The 26,886-nt window shown below is 39.0% G+C and overlaps 1 protein-coding gene across 7 annotated transcripts in view; it reads right to left on the minus strand.

The window, feature by feature from the left end:
* Nucleotides 1-244: 244 nt before the first annotated feature.
* MYLK (myosin light chain kinase) overlaps nt 245-26,886 on the minus strand; it is a 201,432-nt gene continuing 174,790 nt past the window's right edge. For 6 of the 7 annotated variants that reach the window (XM_027714929.2, XM_027714928.2, XM_027714930.2 and 3 more), the window contains 8 exons: nt 26,251-26,454; nt 21,252-21,469; nt 15,704-15,827; nt 7,753-7,905; nt 6,622-6,745; nt 5,275-5,404; nt 4,265-4,384; nt 245-2,407 (listed from right to left, as the gene is read on the minus strand). In XM_027714929.2, the coding sequence (XP_027570730.1) occupies nt 2,154-2,407; nt 4,265-4,384; nt 5,275-5,404; nt 6,622-6,745; nt 7,753-7,905; nt 15,704-15,827; nt 21,252-21,469; nt 26,251-26,454 (1,327 nt within the window). In that variant the 3' untranslated portion in view covers nt 245-2,153. Of the gene's footprint in view, nt 2,408-3,190; nt 3,346-4,264; nt 4,385-5,274; nt 5,405-6,621; nt 6,746-7,752; nt 7,906-15,703; nt 15,828-21,251; nt 21,470-26,250; nt 26,455-26,886 lie in introns of those variants that run through there. The other variant, XM_039381866.1, reaches the window with a different exon arrangement.

Here is a 26,886-nt window from a genome sequence, read left to right on the forward strand (position 1 = left end):
AGATGTGCAGAGCACATGGCTACGAGTGCCAGCCCCAGGCTGTACCTGGGGGGCAGAGCAGCCTCTGCACAGCACCAGCCTGCACTGACAGGGCAGGAGAAGTGCAGCAGCACCACAGAGGTCAGGGAGGCTTCACTGTTACCACCTCATCCATTTGTGTGCCCAGCAGCTCTCAGGGCAGAGCAGGACGAGACGGTAGCCAAGGTGAGCGCGGTAACGCCTGCAACAGAGTATACGAGGAGCGTGCTTTGTGGTAGTATTTATTTAGGAACCGTGAGTAACTACAGCTGTAGCAGTCTCATCTTTGCAATTCTGATGGTTTAACAAATAGAGAGATCATTAGCATATTTTTATTAAGGTACAAAATACACCCCATTGTTGCCTAAAACATTTAAAAAAAAACAAACGTGAAGAAAGCTCTGTATGCTCTAAATCAGATTCACAACCTTTCTGTATAAGGAATTGTGGCAATACTGTGTTTAGTATAACAAGAGGTTTTCATCAATCGAAAAGGAAAAGACATGCTGGCAATCTGAACTTAGCAACAAAGAGTAAAGCAGTTAAAAACCATCGTGTCATCCACATTAACTGAGCTTTGAATGTAGAAGAGCAAATCATATGAAACACATACACAACTAGGTAATATCAAACAACCTAAGGTTGATAATGTACACACCTGTATTAAAGTACACTGACTACTTAATGGTGAGGATTTAAGGTAATGATTTTTTTTAAAAGAGGTAACCTTTGAAATGCAAATGGTTGCGCTTTACACACAAAAAGTGGAAAAGAAAAATAATCACTTTTGGAATGATACATAGATATAAGACACACTGGTTTTGGATTGTGCATATCACCTTGCAGCCTCTGATATTACCTCTGAACAACAACAAAAAAAATTAAAAAGTGCCAATACTGTGAAAGGAAAGCAAAGTTACTAAGTCTGAGTGCATTAACAATTTCTGAGAAAAAAAAAGGGAGTTGGATTTTTTTTTTGGTTTTGTTTTTTTGCGCCTTTAAAAAACGCAACAGCCTTACTGGTGCAGGTTCAAGACAAAAACAAGACAGTCAAGCTCATAAGGTAGAAATAGGTCCTATATAGGTTAAGATTCTTTGGAAACTGCTAAGTATAGATGAGTTTGTAATCCAGGCTACTATCTTTTTGGCTACTCCAAAAATCTGTGGGAGTTTCCAGCTTATCATCAGTTGAAATCTGTTTTGCAATTTCTAAATATATGCAAGTAAAACTTTAACTAACTTGTGATTCCATTCACACACATGCACAGAGAAGTCACTGATTGTGCAATAACCTGTTTTTTCACAGCAGCATATATATGAATCATTATTAGACTGACCAGAAACACAGAAAATATTCTCAGTCTTTATGTTTTCAGTCTGTTTCTTAAACAGGCAGCTGTAACTGCGTGGAAGTGACAGGCTCCATAAGGGAAAGATGACAAAGTGTGATCAGTTGGCTAAAAGCAAGATCAGGAGTATCTTGGGAAACCACCTGGATGTTTAATGTTTGCCAGTATTACAACAGCACTAACAGCACACTGACAAAGGGCAGCAAATGTGTTTGAAGTTAGGAGGACTGTGAGATTCTGCTTAAAGCAAATGAAAAATGAACCATGCCAACATACAAATTGCAATGCTGTCTGTGTCAAGCCTTCCCTTATAAAAGACACAGCTCAGGGAGCAGCCTATTCCTTAGGACTGGAGAGATTCGCTGCATGTCTGGCCAATGATTCCTTGTAAAGTATATATTGGGGAGCCAACTTAGCTGGAGTTTTGGCTGAGGAAAGTGATGATGTAGAGCAATGAGCTCAGTAAATAGACTAGTTTTCTTTAAGATGTTCAGAATATAAATGTAGTCTTGTTTTCCATACATTTGATTTTAAAAATAGACTGGGCAACTTAGTTGATGATTTGCTTAAAGTCAATCCAATCATGCTGGCAACTTAAAAGTGCCTGCTGATTTGAATTAATGCCCACAGATAATGCAAACAGGTATCAACTGATCATGCTGAAATAACATTCCCCCAAAGACCTACGTATCACACAAGGTGCTTTTGATAACTTGGTTTTCTGAGCCTTATAAGGAGAGTCTTTAAATATATTTTTTCTTTTTCTTTTTTTTTTTTAGCCTTGTTTCATTCTTCCTCCTCCTCGTCTTCTTCTTCTCCTTCTCCTTCTTTTCCCATTGTTTCCACAAGGAGCTCTGCAGTGCACGTGGCTTCCCCAAGGCTGTTAACAGCTTTGCAGGTGTATTTGGCATCATCGTCCCCACATACTTCAGAAATAGTCAAAGAACAGTTCCCTTCCTCATCATAATCTATCTGGAAGTGACGGGACTCCTTGACAGGCTGATCATCCTTGTACCACATTACCTCAGGGTCAGGATATCCTGCAAGAGCAGAGAGAGAACAGCAACTGCAATAAACGAATATTAACTCATCCTTAATTCCTTTACACTCTAATTCCCTCTCTGTGTATGGACGTGCCAACATGTTGATAGGCAAATATTTTATTGAATTCTATGTAAAATAAATGTAGATGATGCAAGGCTTTTTTCCTTCCCATTTACCTGAAACAACCTTATTACGAATAACCAAAATTGCAAGTGAGCACGGTGGTACTCGCTGGATTCCTCTTTCCACTCCTTTAGCAGTGCCAGCAGACACCTTTTTATGTGTCACATCCAGCAGCCAGCGAGGGACTCCTGACAGTGTATTTGAGGCTCACCTTACACTGCAGCTTTTCTGGAAACCACAGTTCCCAACATCAAGATTTAGAATTTCAAGGGTAAAGCTGTTTTGGCTTACAACTACAATTTAATATCTTTCTCGAGTTGCTTCGCCATGGCTATTCTAAATCTTCCTCCTCCTAGTCTGCTCCTTACAAGCCAGCCTGTCCTGTACATGGCACTCCCATTTTCTCTCTGTTTGTTAGGATAAGCCAGGGAGTCTCAGAAAAACATTTTGATTATGCATCTCAACAGGAGTTTTGGAGCCTTTGTGAAGCAAATGGCTCTGCAAAGCCTCCAGAGCAGGGCTGTACAATGCCTGCTGGAGAACAATCCCTTATACAGTACTCTTGGCTGCTATAACAAATTCAAGGTTTGCTGTCTCAGCCAAGTTCTGGACTGTGATGGGAGAATAACTTCCCACTGAGCAGAAATAAAGTGCAGCAATCCTTAATACACAATGAACATTACAGCAATACACTGGAAAGTTTGGAACATCAGCTGTGGTACATCCATCTGTTTTATTCCATGCAGTACTTGTGCACATACCCCTCACGCTGAGCATCCATCAGCAATAATAATCCATCCTCACATCTCCACTGTGAGGTAGGAAACATAGGCAGTGAAAGAGATTGGGAGCACAGAAACAAACAAGCAGAAGGTCAGTGAGGCAGTTTCTGAACCTCATTTTAACATCATAAATTAACTTGAACACATGCAGTATGGTACTGACTCTATCCCTTCTGTTTTCACAGCTCTTCTCTCCTAATTTCTAGTTTTCATCCACAGCTGAGATACAGAAGCTTCAATCTCATTGCAATAGAAGTGCAAGTGGTCTTGGCTTTCAGACTGCTGGGCTGACCACGCCCGTGCTGCTTAAGTGCCTTCTTATAAACTTATGCTTTCTGTCTGCATATTCCTGTCTGAGTTTTCTTTCTCAAACTCATAAATTTAAAAAAAAAAACCCAAACAACAATACAGTATTTTCTACATGTGACTTATGTAACCAGAGCAATGATATTAATTTTACTTTTCAAGCATATACACTGTTAGGGACTTCTTTGCTTTTAATACAATGTATGTATGGCTTAAAGTTATCTTGAGGCCACCTGAAATTTGTCTGTCATTTCAGAGAAGTGACCTCCTACTAATTCTTGGTCTCTGCTTAGCAGTCTCTAAGAGTATACTCTTTCAATTTATGGAAATATGTTGCATCTTGTTTTTACTGTTTCTACCCTCAAAAATCATATGACAGTTCCCACTTGCTATTCTGAATTAGTGATTCACAGATTGACTCTTGTAGATTTCTGTTCTATGGCAAGCACAGAACAAGTTCAGGCAGCTCCAGATAATTTCTGTTATTGCAACACATTCATGCTGTGATAGGCAGATATTGGTAAAGAAAAATGGCACCAACCCAACAACAATACAGAAAAAAACCCTGAAAAAGTCAAACTGCTCAATGCAGAAAACTGGCAAGGAAGGAAACAAAGAAACAGACATGCTTATTCAAAGTACCTTCAATTTTGCAGTCAAATCTAGCAGCACTTCCTTCCACAACCTCCAAGTCAAGGATTTTTTTAGTAAAATATGGCTTTACATGGGGCTTTTCTTCAGCCACTTCTTCAAGGAAAGCATCTGCAGGAGAGTGAAGAAGAGGTAGTTAATTTTACAGGGCACGTTCTCAAAAGATGCAGTTTAATTTTTAATTACCAGATGGTAATTAAAGCATCTTTTATTTCACTTAATTCTGTAAGACAATCGGGACAGCGAGGACTTTGGCTGCTTAGTTTTGTGCCAATCTTTTGCAGCTGGACAAAGATTCAGGCCATAAATAGAAAGAAGTTGACTTGCAGGCCACCATGCTACGCATCGTCAGTATTTTTTTCTTGAATTTCTTTCTAACCAAACCTGGGCTTTTGCTACTCAGGGGAATAAACCAGCTCCACTTGTATCAGGCCCACAGTCTGTGTGGATTTGTCAAAATTACTTGCTTGATTCTCAGCAGTGTGAAACATTTGCACCTCTGATTGTTACAAACCACAAATCCACATTTTAGCTGGGGGTGTAGGGGAATAATGCAGACACATTATTTTTTTCCCTAAATGCCCCATCTGAGGAGCATGGTTAATGCAGGGTATGTGTCTTGGTTACAGCAAGTGTTAATACTTTATTGCTTGCTCGCCTGCATGAGAAGGCAATACATCACTGTCGTCTTTGTATAAACATGCATTCCCAAACTCAGAGAAAGTGCAGCTGACAAATCTGCCTTAATTCTTTGACTTTAAAAAGAGAAGAGTTTACTGCCTCTACTTATACTGGGACATTCTGAGTAGCAGAACAATATAAGTACAATTAATTTTTGAGAGATTTCTTTAAAAAATATGAAGATAAAAACAGAGAGAGAGAGACAGTGAGAGAGCAAGCAGGAATATCCAACTCAGTGATTGGTCTCTAGCACTTTGCTAAAAGTTTCAGTAAGATTGATTCAGAGAGACGTAAAAATATGGTGCAGAAAAACTCCTTACCTTCGTTCTCTGCTTTGTCTGCATTTATAGGGCTGGTAGGCGAGCTCCCAGAGGCCTTCCTCCCACTCATACCAGAAATCATTGCCATGGATGACAGTCTTCCTATTGCTCGGACAGCATGGCCTGTTTTCTAAGACATAACATAAAAGGCTTCTGATCAATCCAGTCCAACAGGCATGTGATTTTCTGCAACAGTCGTGCTTCGGACAAATTATCTGGGATCTCTGCAAACCTCACTGGAATTGTTGGACAAACTGCTTATATATAGCTCTGTTGTTTTAGGAGAGACAGAGCAGGCTGGACTGAATTACCAAATTTAGTTGCAGATATAAACTTCCCCTGATGAACTCATACCTAAATGAATGTCTCTGTTAGCCGCGGATAAAAAGCGCTGTGCGAGAGGAGGGCCAGCAAGAGAGCTATGTCCTGTTAAACTGGAACTGAACTCTGGTGGGGGACGGCTCTCTCCACAGCCATATGGGCTGGACTGAGCTTCATCAAAGGCGAATAACGAGCAAATATGGAATGAATGAGAAAGTACCATCTGCATGATGGAAGCAGACCTCTGACAGGATCGAGGACCAACCACCAGCATACTAAAATATGCTCAAACTATGCTGGCTTTAGTACGGACACTTGTATTTCTGTACAGCTTGCATGAGCTCCAAGAAACATGTACAGTAGAACATAAAAGGAAATATAAGGTAGATTTATATAAATTAATATTTTGTAGGCTGGATGCAAGATTTCACACAGCAGCTCCTCTAGCTATCAGATGGACAGCAGCACAGATGGACCTGCTACAACAGTCCCAGCATTAAGAAAAACGAAGATATGAAGACCAAATAGGTCAAAGAAAATTATTAAGCCAATATGACCAAATCCATGAGAAGCTTGAGGCTCCAACAGGACAGAACTACTGGCTCAGTAGCATGAAACTACCACAAAATAAAGTGTCTTTGCAGAGGCCAGGTGGATAAATTTTACCTGAACTGTTCAGGTTCGTTAAGGACAACATAACCCCCCATTCCTCAGTGACATGGAGAGGGGAGGGAAGGGAAGAGAGATGGGCACACCCCAAAAAGAGTACGAAAAACTATACTTGAACTGATATGCCTTTTAGCAGCCTGAAATGGAATCACCCTGTGCAGTGTATGTGCAGCTGTGCACCCTCCTACTGCTCGATGCAGAAACCAAACCCACTGTCCTGCATTCACACTCTGGCCACACCAGAGCTTTCACCAGCATCGGAAACCACCTGACGTGACGTGTTTCTCAGAATCAAAAACATTAAAAATAAAGAGACTTATTAAGATATTGAGCCCGATTCCATGTCCTCTTCATTACCTGCCATTTTCTTCTGGCCATATATTTCTTCATCCTATCTTTGGAAAGTTTTTTGGCTTCCATGTTTTTGGTGTCTTTTTGCAGCCAGGGATGCTGAAGACATTGAGTACAATTGAAGCGACTCCTGTTTTTACATAAAAAGACCTGTCAGTGTTGCCAGTAACAAGAGGCGAACCTACCTGCTGTAACATTGTTTTGTGCTCTATTTTCTGGGAGCTGAGTTTTCTGTTTCCTAAATTTAGCAAGATAAATCACATGGCCCTGCTTTCCCAGCCCTGCTTACTTCTTAAACTCACTTTCATAATTTCTGTAGATATTTTTGAGAGAAAACTGTGCAATTTTAACTGTTAATAAAACATTATAAAACAGAACAGGAAAAGCCATATGTTTTAGGCGTGGAACACATAGAGCAGAGCCATAGTGTCAGTGATTCAGCTACTTCGTGCTGGCAGAACTCCATCCCAGATCTTCTTTCCTTCACTTACAGAGATTTCTCTGTCCCACCACTTAATACCATCCTGAATATCTAAAAAACCAGAAATGTCCAAATCTCTCAAGTCACACCCATTCTTCACTTTGCTCAAGGGCACAGATAAATAAACCCTCTGTTCTCCATCCATCCAATTGCTAACTCACTGGAAGAAGTATGTTTCCTTTCCTTGCTCTGTTCAGGCACTACTGCAAATAGGGCTTCCAACTCTGATTTTTTTTTTTTTCTCGCCCAATTACTGCATTTATAGGAAAGCTGCCTACTTAGAGGTACCACACTTAGAAGCAACACATGGCAAAAAATTGCAACCCATTCAGATCGAGACAGGACATGTCATGCAGGAATCTGTGTCGCGAAACAGAGGAGATCGGGGTGGCCACACAAAACCTCAGGGTGCATCTTGCCCGAGGGAAGGGAAGAGCAGAACGAGCCGGCGATTGAAAGCAGGTGCTCCATTCAGCCCCTGCTCCCTGCGGTAAAACAAGCGAGCGCTGCACGCACAGACAGGCGGGCACGCAGAGCTCCTTATAAAGTATCGCCGGAGGTGCTGCGGCCATGTGGAGATTCACAGTGGGGAAACACGGGCGACAAGCTCAGCTAAAATGCAAACACAGAAAGTGTATCAAGTCCAGCAGCTTTACTTCATGTCTTTCTTTAGCAGATTGCTGATAAAGTCCTTGGCATCGTCAGAGATTTCATCAAAAGCCTCATCATCGAAGTCCCACGTTGCTGAGGTGACGTTGGCGAGGGTTTCGTTGTCGTTGTCACCCATGAAAGGAGAAAGCCCGCTGACCCTGGGGGTAGAACAGACAGGCAGACAGGTACAAAACTAGCCGTGTCAATTTGCGAATTATTGCAGGAGTGAGTTTAAATGGTGTGACATCTCCTATACTCAGCAGCTCTTTATCAATAAAAGCTCCCTTTAAAAACATAACAAAAAAAAAAAAAGAAGAGAAGGACTCAAAGCTAACTAGTCTTATGGGAAGGAAACTAGAATTTTGTCAGCAAAACTGAAAGGCACATTTTTCTTGTTTCTCTTTTCCCCAAGACATTTTTGAGGAGAACTAGAATTAGGTGAAATTGGAGCATACTATTTTGTTAAATGACTTGTCTAGTCCTACATAAGTAATCCTGGAACTTTCACATCAAATTCAGTTGAATATCTTTTTTTTTTCTTTCCTGGTACTTTCGCAGAATTACAGAATTATTAGGGTGGAAGGGACCTCTGGATATCATCTAGTTTCAGAGTGACTTTGCTGTCTTTACTGTCAAAGCAAGGTTTTTTTTGTACATTTTGTTCCATTGACTCCTGCAGAGAGAGCCCAAGAAGAAAGATGCACAATGAAATCATGAAATCCACAGGGCTATTTTGTAAACAAACCCACCCTGAATTATATAGACAGATAAAACAGTGCTACATCACTGCAGGCTGTGGAGTTATGCAGATGCATCCAAAAGTAATTTGGTCTTTATGTTCTCAGTCAATCATGATGATGCATGAAATGGAAATAATGCTCTCCTATCACCTACTTGAGCTTCCAAGGCTTTTTACTCAACATAACTGATAAATTGTCGGTGAAAGGCAATTACAGAACATCATGGTGTCATTTTTGCAGAGTATTTTTCTCCAGTGGAGCATTATCCTTTATTATACTATGCCTTTGTGAATCTGGATACCTTTGATGCCTCTATATCGCACTTTCAGTAAAAACTTTCAGGTGAAAGGTTGCTTATTCCTTAGAACTACAAGTTAATCGGTTTTTCTGGTCTTCCTGGCACACAATTTACTGAATAATCTATTCTTCATGAAATTTTACAGACTTTATTTGCTTTCTCTGTACAATTGTGTTAACCAGTTAAAACAACCAGTTACATTTCAACAATAATTTCTTTTAAATATGGAAAAATAACTCTAACTTATTAGGGTTCTGAAAATACTATATAGATATCACACTACATGAATACTGTGATGCCACTGAATATCACAGAACAGACTGGTAGAAAAAAAGACTGGGGTCAAATAAAGTGAGCTATAAGAGTAATAATATAGAATGATCTCCCCCTTCAAAGTTATTTTTCTTCCTTTTTTTGCCTCTAATTACATTCAAAATCTGATTTGGAATTTGTTCCTAAGGATTTTATTTCTATAAGCAAAGCAGAAACACACACTCTTTGAAGTCTCAGACAGAGCAGATACTAAATCTTTTACCATTTCTGGAAGTTGTGTGCAGTACAGCAGACTCCAGAATCTTATGTGTATACTTCAGAAACTTGTTAGTAATAATACATGAGATGAAGATAAAAGGTTTGTTTATTCTCAGGCAGAACAAGGTAAATCAGAACAGAATGTATTTAGTGTCTTACTTTCCATTATATGGGGTGCATTCAAATGCAACAGTGAAGCATGATTTTGTAAATGTGTAAGGTGGCATAAACCTATTTATGAAGATATAACAGTCACAAGTTACTGAAAGCTGAAAGACTGACATGCAAAAAATGCTCATATAAACTAACTTTACCATGACTGTTCTCTGTGTTTGACACTTACTTTACTGGAAGAGGGAAGGTTTGTGTCTGACAGCACTGCAGAGCTGGCACAGCTGTGGCACAGTGAGAGGCTCTGCTCTGCCCTCACAGCCAGCAATCGAAATCTCTGTCCTGGAATCCACAAAGCGTTCCTGCGGGGCCTTAAACCTACCTCCACTGCAAGAGCTAAGCATTTTCTTATTTATGGCAATGTCATTTTTGTCCATAACATTTTTAGAAAGTGCAAAAATCTCATGCAGACTGCACTTCTGATTTCAGTGCAAAGTTGTCTCTTTTTTGACTTTGTAGTAAGTACAATAATCTCTCAGCCAATTCAGTGGCTTAGACAATGACAGGTCTGTGAAGTATTTTTTAGTTCACTGACAATAGAGGAGTTGCACGTCTGCATCCAGTTAAGCTTCCAGAGGACACACTTGGGCAGCCAGAGCAATAACAATCCCATTTCCCTTCAATACTTGATTGAAGTATGGTAAAGGTGACCTTTGCGTAGTATTACCACAAATAGTGTTGTTGCAGCTCTTGTGCTACATTAGACAATATTTGGCCTATTTCCAGAGATTAAAGATGCATTATTGAGAGATCATTTGCATGCTAAAAAGACTGCTATAGGTACAGAGACACTGCTTCATGTGGGAACACCACTGCTCCACACTGCCATAAGAGGCAGTGCTTATAAAGACAATCTAAATTTCTGGGCAAAGGAATACTGCATGTCACACACAGTTTAAAGTTCTTTAATTATTTGTAATTTTTTTTTGTTTGGTTGGTTTTTTTGGTATTTTTTTTCATTTATTTTAGAACTGCATGACAGAATTATCTGATAAAATCTTAAACGCTGTGGTAGGAATTGCATTTGGTAAATGACTAGGTGGTTAGCAGTTAAGCCTCCATTCACTTTGTCATTTCCAAACACCAGTGTAACAGTTCCCATTCAAATGTTTCAATGAACCTATTTTCTGAATGTGCTGTTGAAAATTTATAAGGCTAAAATAACTTTCTCTCTCTACTACAGTTTTAAACTCTGAATCAGTTGCATTGTTGTGGAAATACTTCTAAGGAGAACTAGATCCTTGTCCATAGTCAGAAAACAAAATCCAGCAACTAGTGTAATTACAACCAGAAATTCTTATCTTTAGCAGAGATTTCACTGACTGAAGTTTTGGTCGTTCATTTCTTAATAGCCATTTAAAGTAATAATGGCCCAGCAACTCTTTTGACAGTTAATGGAAACAATTTCTTTTTGGAATGCTTAAGTGATAAAGATGAGCTACTGCACTAGAAAATTAACTCTGTGCTTACACAGCGAAGTTACTGTTAGACAAGCAGCAGGTTGTTTACTGAAAACATTCTTCCAGCCACTCAACCAGGCATCTTCCTGGCATGTTAAGAACTATTTGTTTAGAAAATCTTCCAGAGTTTCCACTTCTAAATAAAGAAGAAATATATTTTATCCTGTAGAAGTTCCTTAACGTTTATTGGTCTGTTGTAACAAAGCTCCGAGTGCAGACTTAGAAATGTTAAGATCAAAAGGGCCCAGTGTGGACACCAGTCTCTGTGCCTGTGTAACAAACACCATGGCATTTCAACTGGAGATCTTTGCATTAAGATTCCCACTAATCCAGGGAAGATGACTTTGCTGCTTGTCCCAAAATGTCAGACTGAGCATTACTCTGCAGACAGAGCTTGCAGCAGCAGCTGACTGGGACTGCTGGCAATGAGCTCCTCCTCACAGTCCTTGCCTTGCATTAGCAGTGCAAAAAAAAGTAACCCATCTCAGTATGGAAAGCAGTATCTGCTTCTGATAAACCTGTGCACGGCACGTCAAATAAGCACATAACGCCTGCAGCCTGGAGATCATGTAGTAATTTCATTCTTTTACAAGTGCAATAAAACAAATAGTGTCAGGCTACTTTGTGGGGAACACACATCCATGGGACAACACCACTTTTTCCTTAGCTGAGCGCTGACTGACTCCCACACTGGTTGTCTCCAGGAGAAGAGACCACTAAACCCATGAAAAGAAGAAAGCTCACTGCTGAAGCAAGGGTGTTATGCTGTTCTCATCCTTGTTTCACATGCCCAGTGGATTACTGAGGAACCACAATTTGCTACGGAACAAATAAAACATTTTCTTTTGAGCAGTACTGTCTTGACATTAAGGCCTTCCTAAATTGCTTTAAGGAAAGAACAAGGAGTGTTCTTACAGTTTTATATTAAGGAGGCATAAATTTTTGATACAACATGGGGCTGAGTGTAAGCCAGTATTGTGTCTTGCCCTATTGAAGTTCCAAGTCAGCACACCCAAAAGATGAACGATGCCGAAAGATCTTTCAACCAACCCGAACTGCCAAACAAGGCAGGAATAACAGCAGTGATGAACAACGCAATGGATAAAAAGGAAAGGGAATGAATGTTTGAAGAATCAGAGTGAGTGCAATTAGGAAGGTGCTGAAGGAGAAGAGTGTACAACAAGATCAAATGTGATATTAAAACACAGCCTAAGATACAGTATATTAAAAAATATTAATTGACAGAGATCAGCTATGCTGCAAAGATACACTGCCTGGCACTGATAAAGTGAGAAGAGCTACTGGAAAGCAAGCAGAGGTTTGAATCAGCCACAGCCAATTCCTCCCTGAAACTAATCAGATCCTGTGGAGCCAGAAGGAAAAGGGCTATCCACATTCAATGTATGTACATGCAGTGCTGAAAGCTTAGACTGAAAACTGCTTTGAAATAAAGATAGAATTTAGAAATTGTTTCAGATTACTAAATATTGAAAACACTTACTATCCATCAGAAAAGAACTAGAAATAGAAAACAAAACAATAAGCAAATTCAGCAGTGCCCAGAAGAATGAATTCTTTCCAGAAAGAGCTGGAAAGAATTCAGGAGGTTTAACCTTCATTAGATAAAGGTTAATGTAAATGCAAAAAGAAATTCTGAAACAGACATAAATGGAGATGATATACAGAAGCTATAATATTTGTGGCCTGTTATTTCTAAGGCAATAGATCAATGTAAGTATGTGGGACAGTACTGTGATACAGAACAGGACAGAGAACAAGATAAAAGTGGAATATAAAAAAACTTAAAGTGGAGAATACAAACAGGGAAATTTAAGGAGGAACAAAGACAGATGAAGAGACAGGACTGAATAAGTTATCCAGGAAGATTTAAAGGATTTAATGTATAGCTTAGAAATGGGGAAAGGGAACCCATGAACTGTAGGATGGAATTAAGTCAGTCATGCCATAAGGAAGACAGATGCAGATCCCAACAGGGAGTGTGATATCTGTACTTATGCCTGCATAGCAGAGGGACTGGAGAGGGGGTTTGCTGCAGGGTTTCGTCAGAAGTGCTGTCACCCTGCTTCCTACTGAAGATTACATCCTATTTATTCTTCTGCAGGGAAGACCCTTCACTCAGAGATCTCTTTAGCAGCTCGTTGCTAACCCCGGTTTGTATTCACTGTTGTGCAGCACATCATGGAAACACAGGCACTTTCTAGGCAGGTTACAGGTCTCTCAGCACTCTGGAATCCTACCTTAAAAGAGATGTTAAGTCATGCAGTAGGTGCTCCCTGCTGCTTCACTTAGATCAGGTGGTGGACACAGCAGCCTTGGGCCATCAGCTGCCTGTAGCAGACCTGCCCTCGAGTGCAGTGCTGCTGCAGCACTCGCCTCTGCCTTCATGACCCCACTCACCATAGCAGGGAGAGACGGTGCAAATGCCAAGTTACAAGCACAGTGATGGTACATGAGGCAGACAATAAATGAGCGAGTCTTACACTTGGTGCATGAGATTTGGTGGTTCTGAGCTTACAATCAAAACAGGAAAGCAGAGCTACAAGTAAAGAGATATGCAGTTCTCAATGACTTTTATTTGCATTCTGCAATGATGATGTGATGGTCCATTTTAGATAATGGCTCATAGCTCTGAGTCTGTAAAAATAGCTGGGCTTTAAGAAAGTTAAGACAGATCAGGAACCTGTCACTCTGGGGTGGAGAGGGAAAGTCCAAGTGATGACTCACAGGTCTTCCCTAACTTCTATTACATTATTCTTATGGCAAGAAAGACAAAAGCTGATTATTACTGCTAATCACTATTGTGGCAATAGCTATGCATCAAAAAAAAAGACTTTCATTATGTTTGGGTAATGTAGTTTTCCCCTTATGAGCGGTTAAATGAGCTTAAATACACCTCAGCAAACAAGTAATTTCTTAATATATTTCACAAGGCATATCCGATCAGCTGCGTCAAGTGTAACACCACCCCAACCCCATCAGCTGGGTGGTGCAGCATCCAAATATCTTGCTTCTGGTGGCACAGAGAAACTGGGAAGAAGCAGTTCTGCCAGTGCTGGCATAGTGTTTGGCAAGACATTTCACCTTTTCTCCACCTGTTTCACCTGCTCCCTTTGCTTTGTCTACTTAGATGATGCCGGTGTTCCCCAGCACGGACTGTACAGGAGCAGCAGCCCTGGCTCCATGCCTTAGGAACACACCACTGCCAGCACCGACTTGTGCCTTGCTTGTCTGTCGCTGCCTGTACGGGGAACACACGGAAACTCGTCACACACTTTAATAACAAATGCCAGCAAAAGACGCGGAACTCCCCAAAAGGGCGGGTAACGCTGCGGCCAGAGCTCCCCTCCCCAGGGTGCAGGAGGCCTCCAGAGGGCACTGCAGCACTGAGGGAGTGCTGGGCTCCATGGATGTGCCCGGAATCGCCATCCTGCCTTCCAGGAGCCTGCAGATCAGGAGACCTCACAAGCTAGAGAAATGCATTAATTTGTCTTCCGAGTGCTGCCTGTGTGGTCTACATTATTTGAACTACAGAATGATCCAAACGAGCTTTCAAGATCTAGAAAGAAGTGCTGGAAGTGAATGGAAAATAAAAGTCCTGTAAATAAACTGGCAGAACAAAGTGACCTTGAAGAGTGTAGCACACTTCACATAAGAAACAGAAGATAACAGAAATATTCAGTCTTCGCTGGGAGTAAGAGAGAGTTGATGTAGTAGCTTTTGCACAGGACATGTAAGGGAATTATGTTGCTTAGTTTGGAAATGAGAAGAGTGTGAGAACAAGTACAGGTTCCTGAAGCAAGCAGGAATGCAGAAAGACCAAGGAAAGATGAGGCAAACAACTATGCATTGCCAGGTGTCAAGGAGCAGGGTAGCCAGGGCAGTGGAGACTCTTATTAAAGGAGAAGGCATGGAGAGGAGCCTTTTAAAAGAATGAGTGCAAAGCAGGTCTGCTGTTTACTTACTGCTGAAGCTGGAGTGAGGAAGAAAGAACTATGCTCCAAGCTGAGCTTTTCTTTACACTTGTTTATATGGCATCAAATATGTACAGTCACAGTGGGAGGAAGAACAGCAAGTGTGCTGTTCTAGGCATGGAGATGCTGTTTCCATATACATTTCTCTAGACTCACTGATGTTCATAAGCACGTGTTATCAAATCATATATAAAAATCAGATCTAATACTGAAATATGTAACCAAGAGCTGTAGCTAACCATCCTCTAAAATGCTTCCACAAGCTCAATTCATGCTGCTTATAAAACGTATTTATCCAGTGGTTTGTGCTTAGTAATAAATTAAAATGCACTCTGAACAGATAACGCTGGGATACTTAAGTGCGTCCCACGAGACCCCAAAGTTTCACAAAAATTTTCTCTCTTGTAATAAAAGAATGGAAGTTAATGGTTTTTAGTGCATCCCCAAACATTTTTTTTTAATATCTGGAAGGGAAAAATAGTTTAAAGTTAATAATAAAATACTGTCGCATTGTGTTTTTAAATGAAGTGTCGCCGGTTTGTGATGTAAGAAGTACAACACTAAATGGCTGAACTTCCCAAACTGCCAGTTCTGCAGTTTACCAATCGCACCCTTCAGAGAACACAGAACTTTTATTAAACATGCCTGAGCTGGTAATTAGAATAGAAAAGGCCTGAAAATTGGAGAAAACTTCAGAAGCGGATGAAAATTTTGTATGTTCAGCAACTGACAGAATTTGTGTTAAAAATAGCAAAGGTACTCACAAAATGTAGCAGATAACTCCTATACTCCACATATCTGTTTCATATCCAATAGGTTCATAGTTTATAACTTCTGGAGCCACAAACTCAGGTGTCCCAAAGAGAACTTTCAGAGAACCTGCATTTTCTGTGAAGAATAAAAGAGAAAACCATTAACTGCTTCATGCAGATTTTTAAAACCAGTTATTCTCCAGTAACAGGAAAACCAGTTTTGCCCTTATATTTGTGATTTTTTTAAAAGATCCTTATCAGAACTGCTGAACTGCTATTTTCTTAGCTGATACATGTATAGAAATAAAGATTTATTTATTAAGCATCCTCAAGCATATAGCACTGTACAATCACATAAGAAGGTTCCTATTGCAAGAAGCTTTCTTAGACCAAGTCTAAGAAAGAGGAAAAGTGTCACTGTTTAATTCACATTTGGATGTCTGAAGTACAAAAGTGTTTGAGCCTCCATCCCCTTAGCAGTTTCACAAGAGGATTGCAGGAATCCAGTGTTAGACAGAAGTTAAAGTTTTCACAAATTATCCAAGACTTATCACAGCTAAGGGTCCCGTGTGTTGTGGTAAAAAGAACCAGTAGTGATAAAATTATAATAACAAGAAATAACTATTTCAATCCAACACATTTTTTCTAGCGTAAATAGGAAAGAAAATCAATAGTGGGTTGCATGTCTCTGAAATTCGAAGTGGCACCGGCCAGCAGTGAAACAAGAAAGGAAACAGATGATGATCGTCTGTCAGATCACTGCCTCTCAGTAAAGCTGGACTTGGGCATGCTCTCAAAACTAGTCCTGCCTACAACCACACCTGTGGAGATCCAAAGTGGTGAAGGGGAAGCACAAATCATCAGCCTTCAGTCATCATCTGCTCCAACCTTTTATTCAGCTGGCCTGTAGCACAGATGTCTCTGCCTAAACACAGTGTGGATGCTTTTAAAATTATCTACAATGAAGCACCTGCTACCAGTATGAGCTGAAAGAATAAGGTCATGAGACGTGAACTCTCTTGTCATTTTTCCTGTGCTGGCCCACCAGTATTGCTCCACTGGAAAATACAGTGGTGAAGGTAGAAGAACAACCTGTTCATAACATAGTACTGCCAGTTTATTCTGCCAGTGTGCAACTGAGTGATACGTCTGACTTCTAGTCATAGTGTGAAACACAATGTAAGTCACTAAGTTAGAAATTGTTAGGCAAACTCAATGGGCTCATTTTCATCAATGCTCATTCTAAATAGGATGGAAGAAGAAAACAACAAGCAGATGAAGAAGGAAGAAAACTAAGGAATAGATTAGCGACTGGGGGAAAAAACTCACATCCCAATAAAAGAATTGTATTATAAAAGTATAAAAATGTCAGAAAATAAATTGTTTATGACTTGAAACAGGCTTGGATTTAGGTCAAGAAACTCTTGTCCAGTCTGCACATGTGCCTGAGCAATCAGTATCTGCCTTCAGTGAGATTTATTGCATTATGTTTATCTTTTGTGCAAGAGTAGCATCCAGATTAGGCACAGCAGAATGCCCTAGTAGGGGACCATTGCTCTCCCAAAGAGATTACCATCTAAATAAAACAGATATGGATGGGAAGGAAAACAGATGTAGCAGAGTCCAATCCTGCTCCTGTTAAGGTTACCATGAGTACAGATATTTGCAGCTCTATAATCAAGAGAAAAGGTTAAAAAAACCCCAAACAATAGCAAATCAAAAGTTTTGAGAAGACTACAATAGAAGTGAATTGTCCACAACACTGAATCTTAATAGAATATTTTTATTTACCAGAACCTACTTTACCAAGTTTTGCAACAGAAACGCTGATCTGACTCCACTCCCACACTCACCACCATTGAAAGCTCTTAAGGCATTTCATGAAATGTAATCAAACACCTAAGGTAGTGGTCTTTTGAGGTGTGGAAATCCCCAATTTACCAAATGAAATCTGAAGGATATATGGGGTTAATAACTTGCCTTAAGATTTAACACTGTGCTTAAGGCAACTTTTAAGCACTACTGCAGCAATTCACTCACGGTAACGCCTGTTTCCCATTTTAAATTCCGTGAAACCCTTTTTGCTCTGCTTAAGTATGGTTATAGTAAACTAATTGCAGAAGCCTTATTGTCACATGTTTTCCCTGTTTTCAGAGACCCATCCATGCAGGGAGTACCCATTTCCAGAGACACACAGACAGAAGAATGCCTGGGAGCAGCTGCAGGAAGTCACCCATATCCTCCCATGCAAGTTCACCAACATCGACCCTCCTACCAGATCTCTGACTAGCCTTTAAAAAGCACATTCAAAAACTATTCCACAACATCCCTACAGTCACATAACCAGAGTTTTCTCATCCCAAAAAGTAAGATCCTTTTTCTAGTATCCAATCTGAAGTGACTTAGCCCAGAAGAAGGGCAATGTCTTCTTCACAGTGGCCATGAGGACCGAGAGATCACCCTTCCTTTTTCAAGTGCAAATGAGAAGCCCAAGATCCCATTTTTCCATTTGACTTCTTTTTAAAGTCAACACCTACATTTTTTTTCGAACTGTCTTCATGAAAAGTTACTGAAATTTATGACAATGAACCTGTTTTCCAAAAGCCTAATCATGGTTGTCCAAATCTCAGGCTCAGATTTTCACATCCAAGTTTGGAGGCTTTTCTGCACACTGTGTAAACTACCATGAGCCACTGTGTATGCAAAAGTCTGGTGTATGAAATGCACTGTCCATACATCAGAGAAATGTGGGGTTTTTTTTGAAAACATGGCATTTGAGTGCAAGCATAAAGTGTGAAACAACTGATACAGCATTTTCTGTGTATAAAAGAAAAAAGAAAGGAAAAGAATAAGATCTTTTCTATGCAATAATATGTCAAATCTTTACCCAGTTGTTTACAAGCTTAGTACACAAGTAGGATCTGTGTTTGGAGATCCCTTAATTCAGATAGAAAGCTGACAAGCTAATTGGAAACTGTTGCTGACACTGTGTATAATCAACTGATTAAAAAAAAAAATCTTTACAGTACTCAAAAATCATTCGCCTTTCTCCTCAAGAGGTTTATCTTAAACAATTTTCTACATGTCTTCCTCAGCACACCAAAAAAGGTCAGGAAAATATCCCACTGCAGCTTTGGTATTTCCTGACAGTGCAGGAGAACTAATTAGCTGCAGAAGATGACTGCAGAAGGAACTGATCTTAATATCTTTAAAACTGATCAAAACAATGAATATTTAGAGGCATTAGTTTGCACTGGTTACAAAAAGTTAAAAGTAAATCTCAGAACCTGAAGTGCAGAGTCAGCCATTGCTCCCTTCAGCAATCCCTTGGTTGAGCAGTTTCTGCTCAGTCAGAGTCAGGTCCGTAGTATGAGGGCTCCAGTCCCACATCTGTCAATGCCAAAGTGACTTTGACAACCAGTTTCAAAATCACAAAGTTTGAAGAAGCACAAATGCCCTCAGTGCACCACGTAAGACAATGGACAAGAAGCAGGCATTAGTGAAAAGCATTTTTAGCAATTTTTGCAAGTAAATGAAACAGCAAAAGTTGTTTTCTGCTTTTGGAAATCATCTCAACCAAACTGTTACATTTGTCTTCCCAATGAACAGAGTGCTTTTGCTTTATGGGCATGAAATGGAAGGGCACTTTCTCTTCCTAGGGAAATGCCACACACAGAGGAGTTATCCAGAACAGCAGCTGATGAATAGCAAATACCTATAGTGGCCTTTGGCAAGAATTAGCAACATACTAAGCCATACAGCATTGTAAAATCAAAGTCAGCATCAGTGCCCATAGCTCTCATCCTTCTACATCACGGAAAGTTATCTGGAGTTTAGAGATTTGCTACACACGGTACGAGTGCAGCAGCTCACAAGCTGGTGTCAGCCGGGCAATGCACTGTGATGCCACAAGATTACCAGAAAAATGGAAAAGCTGATGGATATGAACAGGCTACTGAAAATAGGATCTTCTGTTTGCTAAATGTCAGTTTAACTGTGGCCTGAAGTTAAAAGTACTTGAAGAAGTTTCTATAAAAAGGCCATTCTGTGTTTACATTGTATCTCTTGTTGATGAAATCCACTCCGTGCAGCAATAAATGTATAGTTATCAGGCTGACAGCTGGAACATCATGGGCTGAAATCTTTCACACACCTCTGATAACCAAAACATCAGCACTGGAACTTAGTTAACAGTATATCTGTTTCCTCAATAAGAACAAAATCCAGTTCATGTTCCTAGAACACCATTGGCTCCATTCTAGTGAATGAACATAAATGGCATTGATTTCTTTTTTTAATAAATAACATAAATATCTTTGAGTTAACAGTGTCCGTGTGACCAAGATTCATGTAATACACTTTTGGAGCTGAACATCATGTAAAATTCTGAAGAGTGGATTTGTTTTCCCCCATTCGTTTAAAAAAGTATTTTTTGTTTGTTTTAGTAAAATTATATTCTTGGGAATGCAGTAGTCTGTTACTTAAGTGTCAAAAGAACTAGGATGGGCAGCATTTAGGCAGATAACAAAAACCAGGTGGTAGTAATTCCAAACTGTACTCTTCCAAAAAACATTGTTCTATTTTTAATAAGTATTAAAAATAATTTTGTTAAAAAAGGAAGACAAAAGATTGCAAGTAGGAATCTAGCTGTGGGCCCCTTATATAGAGAGCAAGAATTCATATGAGTTGTCCCAATCAATTATTGTCAGTAGAGCCACAAATCTCAGCTCTCCCAGTAACAGGTTCATAAATTATTTTTGTTCCTTTTAATCCTTGGAATATTTTTTTCTTTTGTGAAAATACAAGATTAAAAAAGATCAGTGTGTGCTGATCACTAACACTGGAAGCACAACTGGAGGGCTGCTTTTTAGAGCTGAACTAATACTGAACAATGTGAAGACAAGAACCGTTTAAGTTTTTTGGCTTTCAAGTTGCAAAGCATGTTGGAATCTTAGACCAAAATGAATGATAGAAAGCTGCTAAAATCAGCTTAGGAAGAGGAGGAACTTGTCAAGTGGTACTTCCCCCTTTGTATTATTTTTAAGTAGTACTATTGCACAGCTCCATATAGAATTCCTCTGATGTTTAACATGTATGACAATATCCTGCTTTTTAAGTTAAGAAGTGATAAAACTAATGGGTAAATGCAAATCAACTATAATTATCCAGATCTGAAAGACCTCTAGAAAATCACCTTAATTCCTGTGATTACAAAAAGTTCAAGGTTTTTTAGTATTCATGAAGTATTTAGTTAGAAAGTTAGTGATTTATAGTTTCCTGTAATAAATGTATTTGTTAACATTACCACTACTGTGTATTTTACCTGTAATCTACAGGGATACCCTACCTATAGGAACAGACATGTAGTTTGTATACAGTTCACTGCACACTCCTCTTGAATACCTTCTTTTTTCCTTTTTTATTTTTTCCTAAACCCAGAACTATTTATAGGAAACATTATTTACTCTTTATATATGAAAGACTATATTAGGTAGCATGAATTACTGTTTGTCCTGCCCCTTTCCCCCAGTCATATTGAAAAAGGCAGAGAAGTCATTACCTAATCTTCTTGCAAGTCCAAAATCAATGAGTTTGATGCTTGTACCAGTCTTGTTGACACACATAATATTTTCTGGCTTCAAATCCAAGTGGACAATACCCTGCTTATGAATGTACTGAACTCCTTCTGAAATCTGCTTCATATATTTAATGCACTCTCTCTCTGTCAGCTCGAAGTCTTCATCAATGATGCGTTCAAAGAGCTCTCCTCCAGAAACCCTAGGAGAGACAGAATAAAAAGAGGACTTCTGCAACATTTTCATTTGGGGAGTAATCAAACTATTTCTTTTACAGAAACACAGAGAGTTCAAGCTTGCAGTAGTCACTTCAGGATGCAATCTGTGTTTTGTAACGGCACTTTCCATAGGCACAAGGATAATATGGGAAGAATCACCTCTTGTGTGTGGTATAAATCAATAGATGTTTTCCACTCTGAATCTCTGTCCCAGATGAGGGCTGTGAGACACCCGTACTGTTATCCCAGGCAGTAGGGATTTATATCCTGCCTTTAGGATCCATCACCTGCAGCTGACAGTAAAGTGTGTGCCATGTGACTGTCACCCTGCCGACATGTGTTCAAAACACCACTCCAGACTCCAAGCGCACATTTCTCGCTGCTTCCTTCCCTCCTGTGATCCACCACTACACAAGTGCAGACAACATAATTTAGAAATAAAGAAAACTAAAGTACATGGAATGGGTCCCAGAAAAGGAGGACAAAACATCTAGCAGATGAGCAAAAATTTGGGAAGAAGAGAGATTGAGAGCGACAAAGAAAGGCTGAAGAAGGAAGAATTCTGATGATATGGTTAATTGGAATGCAAAGCTCAAAGGGTAAATTACTGACCCAAGTGAGTTCAGAGGGAATTTCCTCCTTAGCTATGACAGGACAAGGATATAACCCACAACACTTTCAGTGCTGGTATTTTTAGCTGCGTCCTCATCACACTCCTTGTAGGACAATTCCATTTTTATGCTTATTAAAGATGTGAAATAATTGGTCTTTTCACGGTAGAATCTCCTGGATTGAACTGTTAGTGGAACTAAAGTGGGACATTTGTAATCTAGATTTAAAAAAGCATAATTTAAGTTGTGGTTTGTTAGTTTTGGTGGGGTTTTTTTGTGTTTGGTCTTTCTTTTGTTTTGTTTTGTTTTACATTCTGAGTAATTACTCAACTGGTTTATCTGCTTGCATCCAAAGATGGGAAATACTTTTTTCTTATGCTGCAGGGGAATGACCCATTGAGAAAGGATCAAACAGTGATGAGAGCTTTGCTTTTAGAAATCTGTTCTAAATTAAAGACACGATAGTCTTTATATGGTTTAATATTTTGCAGCATTCGTGCTTATTGCCAAATGTAATTGCACATTTCAGTTACAGAAAGAAAACACAAAACTGAAAACTGGCCTTGCAATGCTTGCAGGTTGCCAGATATACGATTATATCCCTCATGTACCAAACTGAAATTGAAACATCTGGAGTTCTGGATGCATTTGTTGCTTTGGCTATAAGATTTCAAAAGAAATATGTAATTAGAAATGCTACTGCAGCTTCCTATGAGCATGAAAATAGTAAGAATAGCATATGTTTGACAAACCGAGAGGTTGTGTTGTATTAGAGCACATTTGTAACATAAAGCAATAATATGGCCAGAGCTGTTGAATAAACATTCAAGGGATCTAGTATTTTGTTACTTCAGTAAGACATTAACCAGAATGGAGGTGTTTATGAAAACATCTGCAGGCAAAACGTTTATATCTGGAGCACTGTGCAATTCCAAATGATAGTCATCCTAATACTAAAATGTACCAGTTGTTTTTGCCTGTTTAACACAGATAATCATGACTTATTTTTACTGTAAATGTGCCATAATTTTCAGATCCTTAAAGGAAAAACTTTTCAGAAATCATACCATTGTCTCAAGCACCCCTTTTTAGCATATTTTTGGAAATTAACTACTGTTAATACATCTGCATGCTGGTTTTACCATGGGAGCTCTACACACTCTGGTAGCAACGTTAGATTAAACTGCTATGCATTTATAGAATGAATAATGTTGCATTTATATCCCAAGCCAAATCCAGTTTAATTTTTGCCAGATTAGGAAGCTGAATCAAACCAGTGCAGATCAGGTTCTACTCATACACAGAAGAAGTTGGCTTTGTTCAAACAGCCACAACTAGTTCAGAATCCTCTTTTGTCTTCTCTAGATGAGGCCATAGAGGAAAATATTCATGTCTATAGAACCACAGAATACACATTTTAAAATTGTTTTATTATAAACTTTAGGTCGTGGAGGAACAGTGAGAAGAATCTGTTGTCCAGACAAATTCTCAGTTGCATTTTAATAAATCTATCTCCAAACCTTAGTGACTTGTTCTGACTTAAATCACACCAAATGAATGGAGTTTAGTGCTGAGATTTTTCTCCAATAATCTTAATCTTTTTCTGATCTATGTCAAAATTAACTGACTATCTGAAGTATATAAAAACTTTAAGGCACTTATCCCCAGTGCTGAATGACATTTACAATGTGATACTATTTTTCAGATTTAGTTTTTCCACTGAGATGCTTATTGTGGTACCAGTACCTTCCTATATTTGAAAAGGAAATGCCTGAGACTTGCCCCTGACTTCCAGCAAATGGTAGATGGAAAGGTTTTCAGGTAAGAACATCTTATTATAGTGTTTGATTTAAAATTAATTATAAAAAAATCTGATTTTAATTTAAATAGGAAATCAAAGCATATAATATAGTGTAATGAAAAATATTAAAAGGAGAGAAGGTGAAGTCTAAAAGGTTCTAAGAAAGATATGGGAATAAAATTAAAATGAAAAATTTATAATAAATACCAGGAAGAAAATTCCAAAGCTGCTTCTTGCCAATAGCTCCAATTCAAGTAGAGGGGGATCTGCTAAATTCCATTCACTACTAAAATCTGGTTTAAAATGAGACTAATAGCAGGTAAGCTGGATTTATTTGAAATCCGTGCATTACCACAGTTCTGCTGCAGGGCTGGGACACACTGCTGCTGCCTGCTGCTTGACACTTGGAACTTTCAGTGGGGTGTCTCAAAAGCCAGAAAAGGTGGCCACCCCAAACTAAAATCACATCCTAATTATACTGGTTAACAAAGCTACTTTAAATTTGATTGCACTTTTCCGTATTTTTGAAAAGTAAAACCCGCTTGCTGTCGGGGGGAACTAATGGAGTGTAAAGCCATATGCTATTCCAGACTCTTTATACATCTCCCTGTTTTCCATTAGGTTTGCCAGCTCCCAGTTCCAAACTAAGTAGGGTTCCCTTCCCTTACCATCATCAGCTTGCTCAACTGCTCAGTCTAAAAATAAAAACACCTTCTTGCACATAAGTTCCAGGGTTGTAAAATCCAATTTTTGAAATATGCCAGTGCAGTAGTAGTTTGCACATAATCTAAGCAAGTGCCAAGCAAGCAAAATAGACATATAGTCTCCTTTGCCTCAAACAATTTCTTTCTTACTCAGAACTTGCAGCTAGCAAAAAAACTGCTTCTCCTTCTTGCATCAGACAGCACATGAAGTAGGTGTGGCAGCAGAACAGTAACTGATGTAACTTTTCGGGAAAAACCTCAGCACAGATCAGGATTTAATTTTCCTTTCAGCTGCTGCTGCCAAAAGTATGGGATTCAAACCAAGAAGGTGCATTATGGATGATGCAAACAGTGGTCATGTTGGTCATTATTGTTTGTGAAGCCTGACCATTACTTTCCATTTCAAGCTGTGCAGATTCTTTTCTTATAATAAATTTTGTTGCAAGAACATGTATTGAATCTTCTTCTTTTTTTCTTTTTTTTTTTTCCCTTTTTTTTTTTTTCCTGGAAGTAAATATCTACTATCTTTAAATACAAAGGTACCCAAGTCACAGCTCTGTGAGATGCTTTACAGCATCTGTGGTGCTTTTCTGCTGCTCCCCACAGTAGTGGGGCATGAGGAGCCCATGGTGAACAATTTCTGGGAGGTAAAAATGAGTTTTGCTGTCTTACTCAGCAAGAACAAGACAGTGGGATAGCCTGTCTTCAAATTCTTTGTTACTCAATTATATAGTTTTGGATGAAGTTACTCTCAAGTAAAGGACAGATTCCCTTCTGCAACTGCTACACCTGGGCCATCATGGAGAATTTATGTATTGACCTTGGGGGCAGATCAATTAATGTTTAATTAGTTTTTAGGGAAAACAGCGTAATCTTTCTGCATCTACTGATCTGGATTTAGAACATTCACTGCCTTTACCTGTGGAGATTATTTTATACAGAACTTGTTATAAATAAATGTTTTGCAATCAAAGTATTTATGTGTTGCAGGAAAACCACACTGGGCTAACCCTTTAAGGTCTCTTAAAAATATAAAAACAGGATATTATGAAAACTGAAGTGTTCCTAATATCTCTTGAGCACTATAAATTTGTCATGATAAATTTTTTTATGGAAATTCAACTATTTTATTAGAATGTGGCTTAGATTTTTGCATTCTGATCCACATCTTTCTCTCCTACTGTCTGTTGTGCACCAACATTCAATTCTCTGCAAGCAACATCTGATATATTCTTCAATACATGTTTAGAACTGCCTAAAGGAAAAAAAGAATTCTCCTCCTTAAACACATTTTTAGTTCTAAATGAAAGTCCAAAATGCAGCTTACTTTCTTTCTCTGCTCTCCCAAGCTGGCAATAAAAGAGTGAGCTGCAAACACGTACCGCATGTACTTTAAAAAACAAGCAAACAAGACAATAAAAACTGTAACACATCTTCACAGATTTTTTAAAAGATACAACACAGATTCACTTACACAGTTTAAACAAGTTGGATAAATACTTGGAAAAACTTGCAAGATGAGAAAGCCATCCAGGCCCTGCAAATCCTGAACTTTTTGACAGTTCTACATCTGGGTAAGTTGCTACTTTTGTATACACAATTATTTTCAACATTATTACCTTTGCCAGTGTGATCCGCTTTATACTTACATTTCCAAGACCATAACGATGTTGGCTTTTTCTTCAAAGGCATCTACACATTGGACGAGTTTTGGATGATGTAGACAGTTCATGATGCTGATTTCATCCCTTATGTTCTCTTTTTCCTTAGCAGAATAGGCTTTGAAAAATTTTCCTGCCCAAACTTTTCCAGTCTTCTTTTCAACAAGCCTAAAGACTTGTCCAAATTTTCCCCTGAAAATATATAACTATTTCCATAAAATGTTTTTGCAATGTATGGGCCACCACGAATAGCAACATTTTACTAAATATTACAGCACAACCAGTCCATTCTGAAATAAAAGTGTCTTAATATCAATTATTGTTCTGTAATGATTTTGTGCAGAGTAATCTGCAAGAACTCCTGAACGAATACCACATTTAGAGATACCCTGCCACTCCAGTGAGCAAGTTTTATATAAGTGTTCAAAAACTGGACTCCTACCAGGCTTTAACTCATGTGACTGAAGTCTTTCTGCACAGTTTTCTATAGGTTGTAGACCTCTGAAGGGGCAGCAGATGAGACATGTCAGGCGTAGGATACAGGTGAAATTAGAATCTGAAATGCTCAGCACTGTTATTTCACATTGCTGTATATGTACAATTCTACCTCTACGTTACACTTAT

Source organism: Pipra filicauda, unplaced genomic scaffold, assembly GCF_003945595.2.
Source record: "Pipra filicauda isolate LSUMZ 115617 unplaced genomic scaffold, ASM394559v2 scaffold10_size6260569_pilon, whole genome shotgun sequence".
In the NCBI taxonomy this organism is placed as follows: domain Eukaryota; kingdom Metazoa; phylum Chordata; class Aves; order Passeriformes; family Pipridae; genus Pipra; species Pipra filicauda.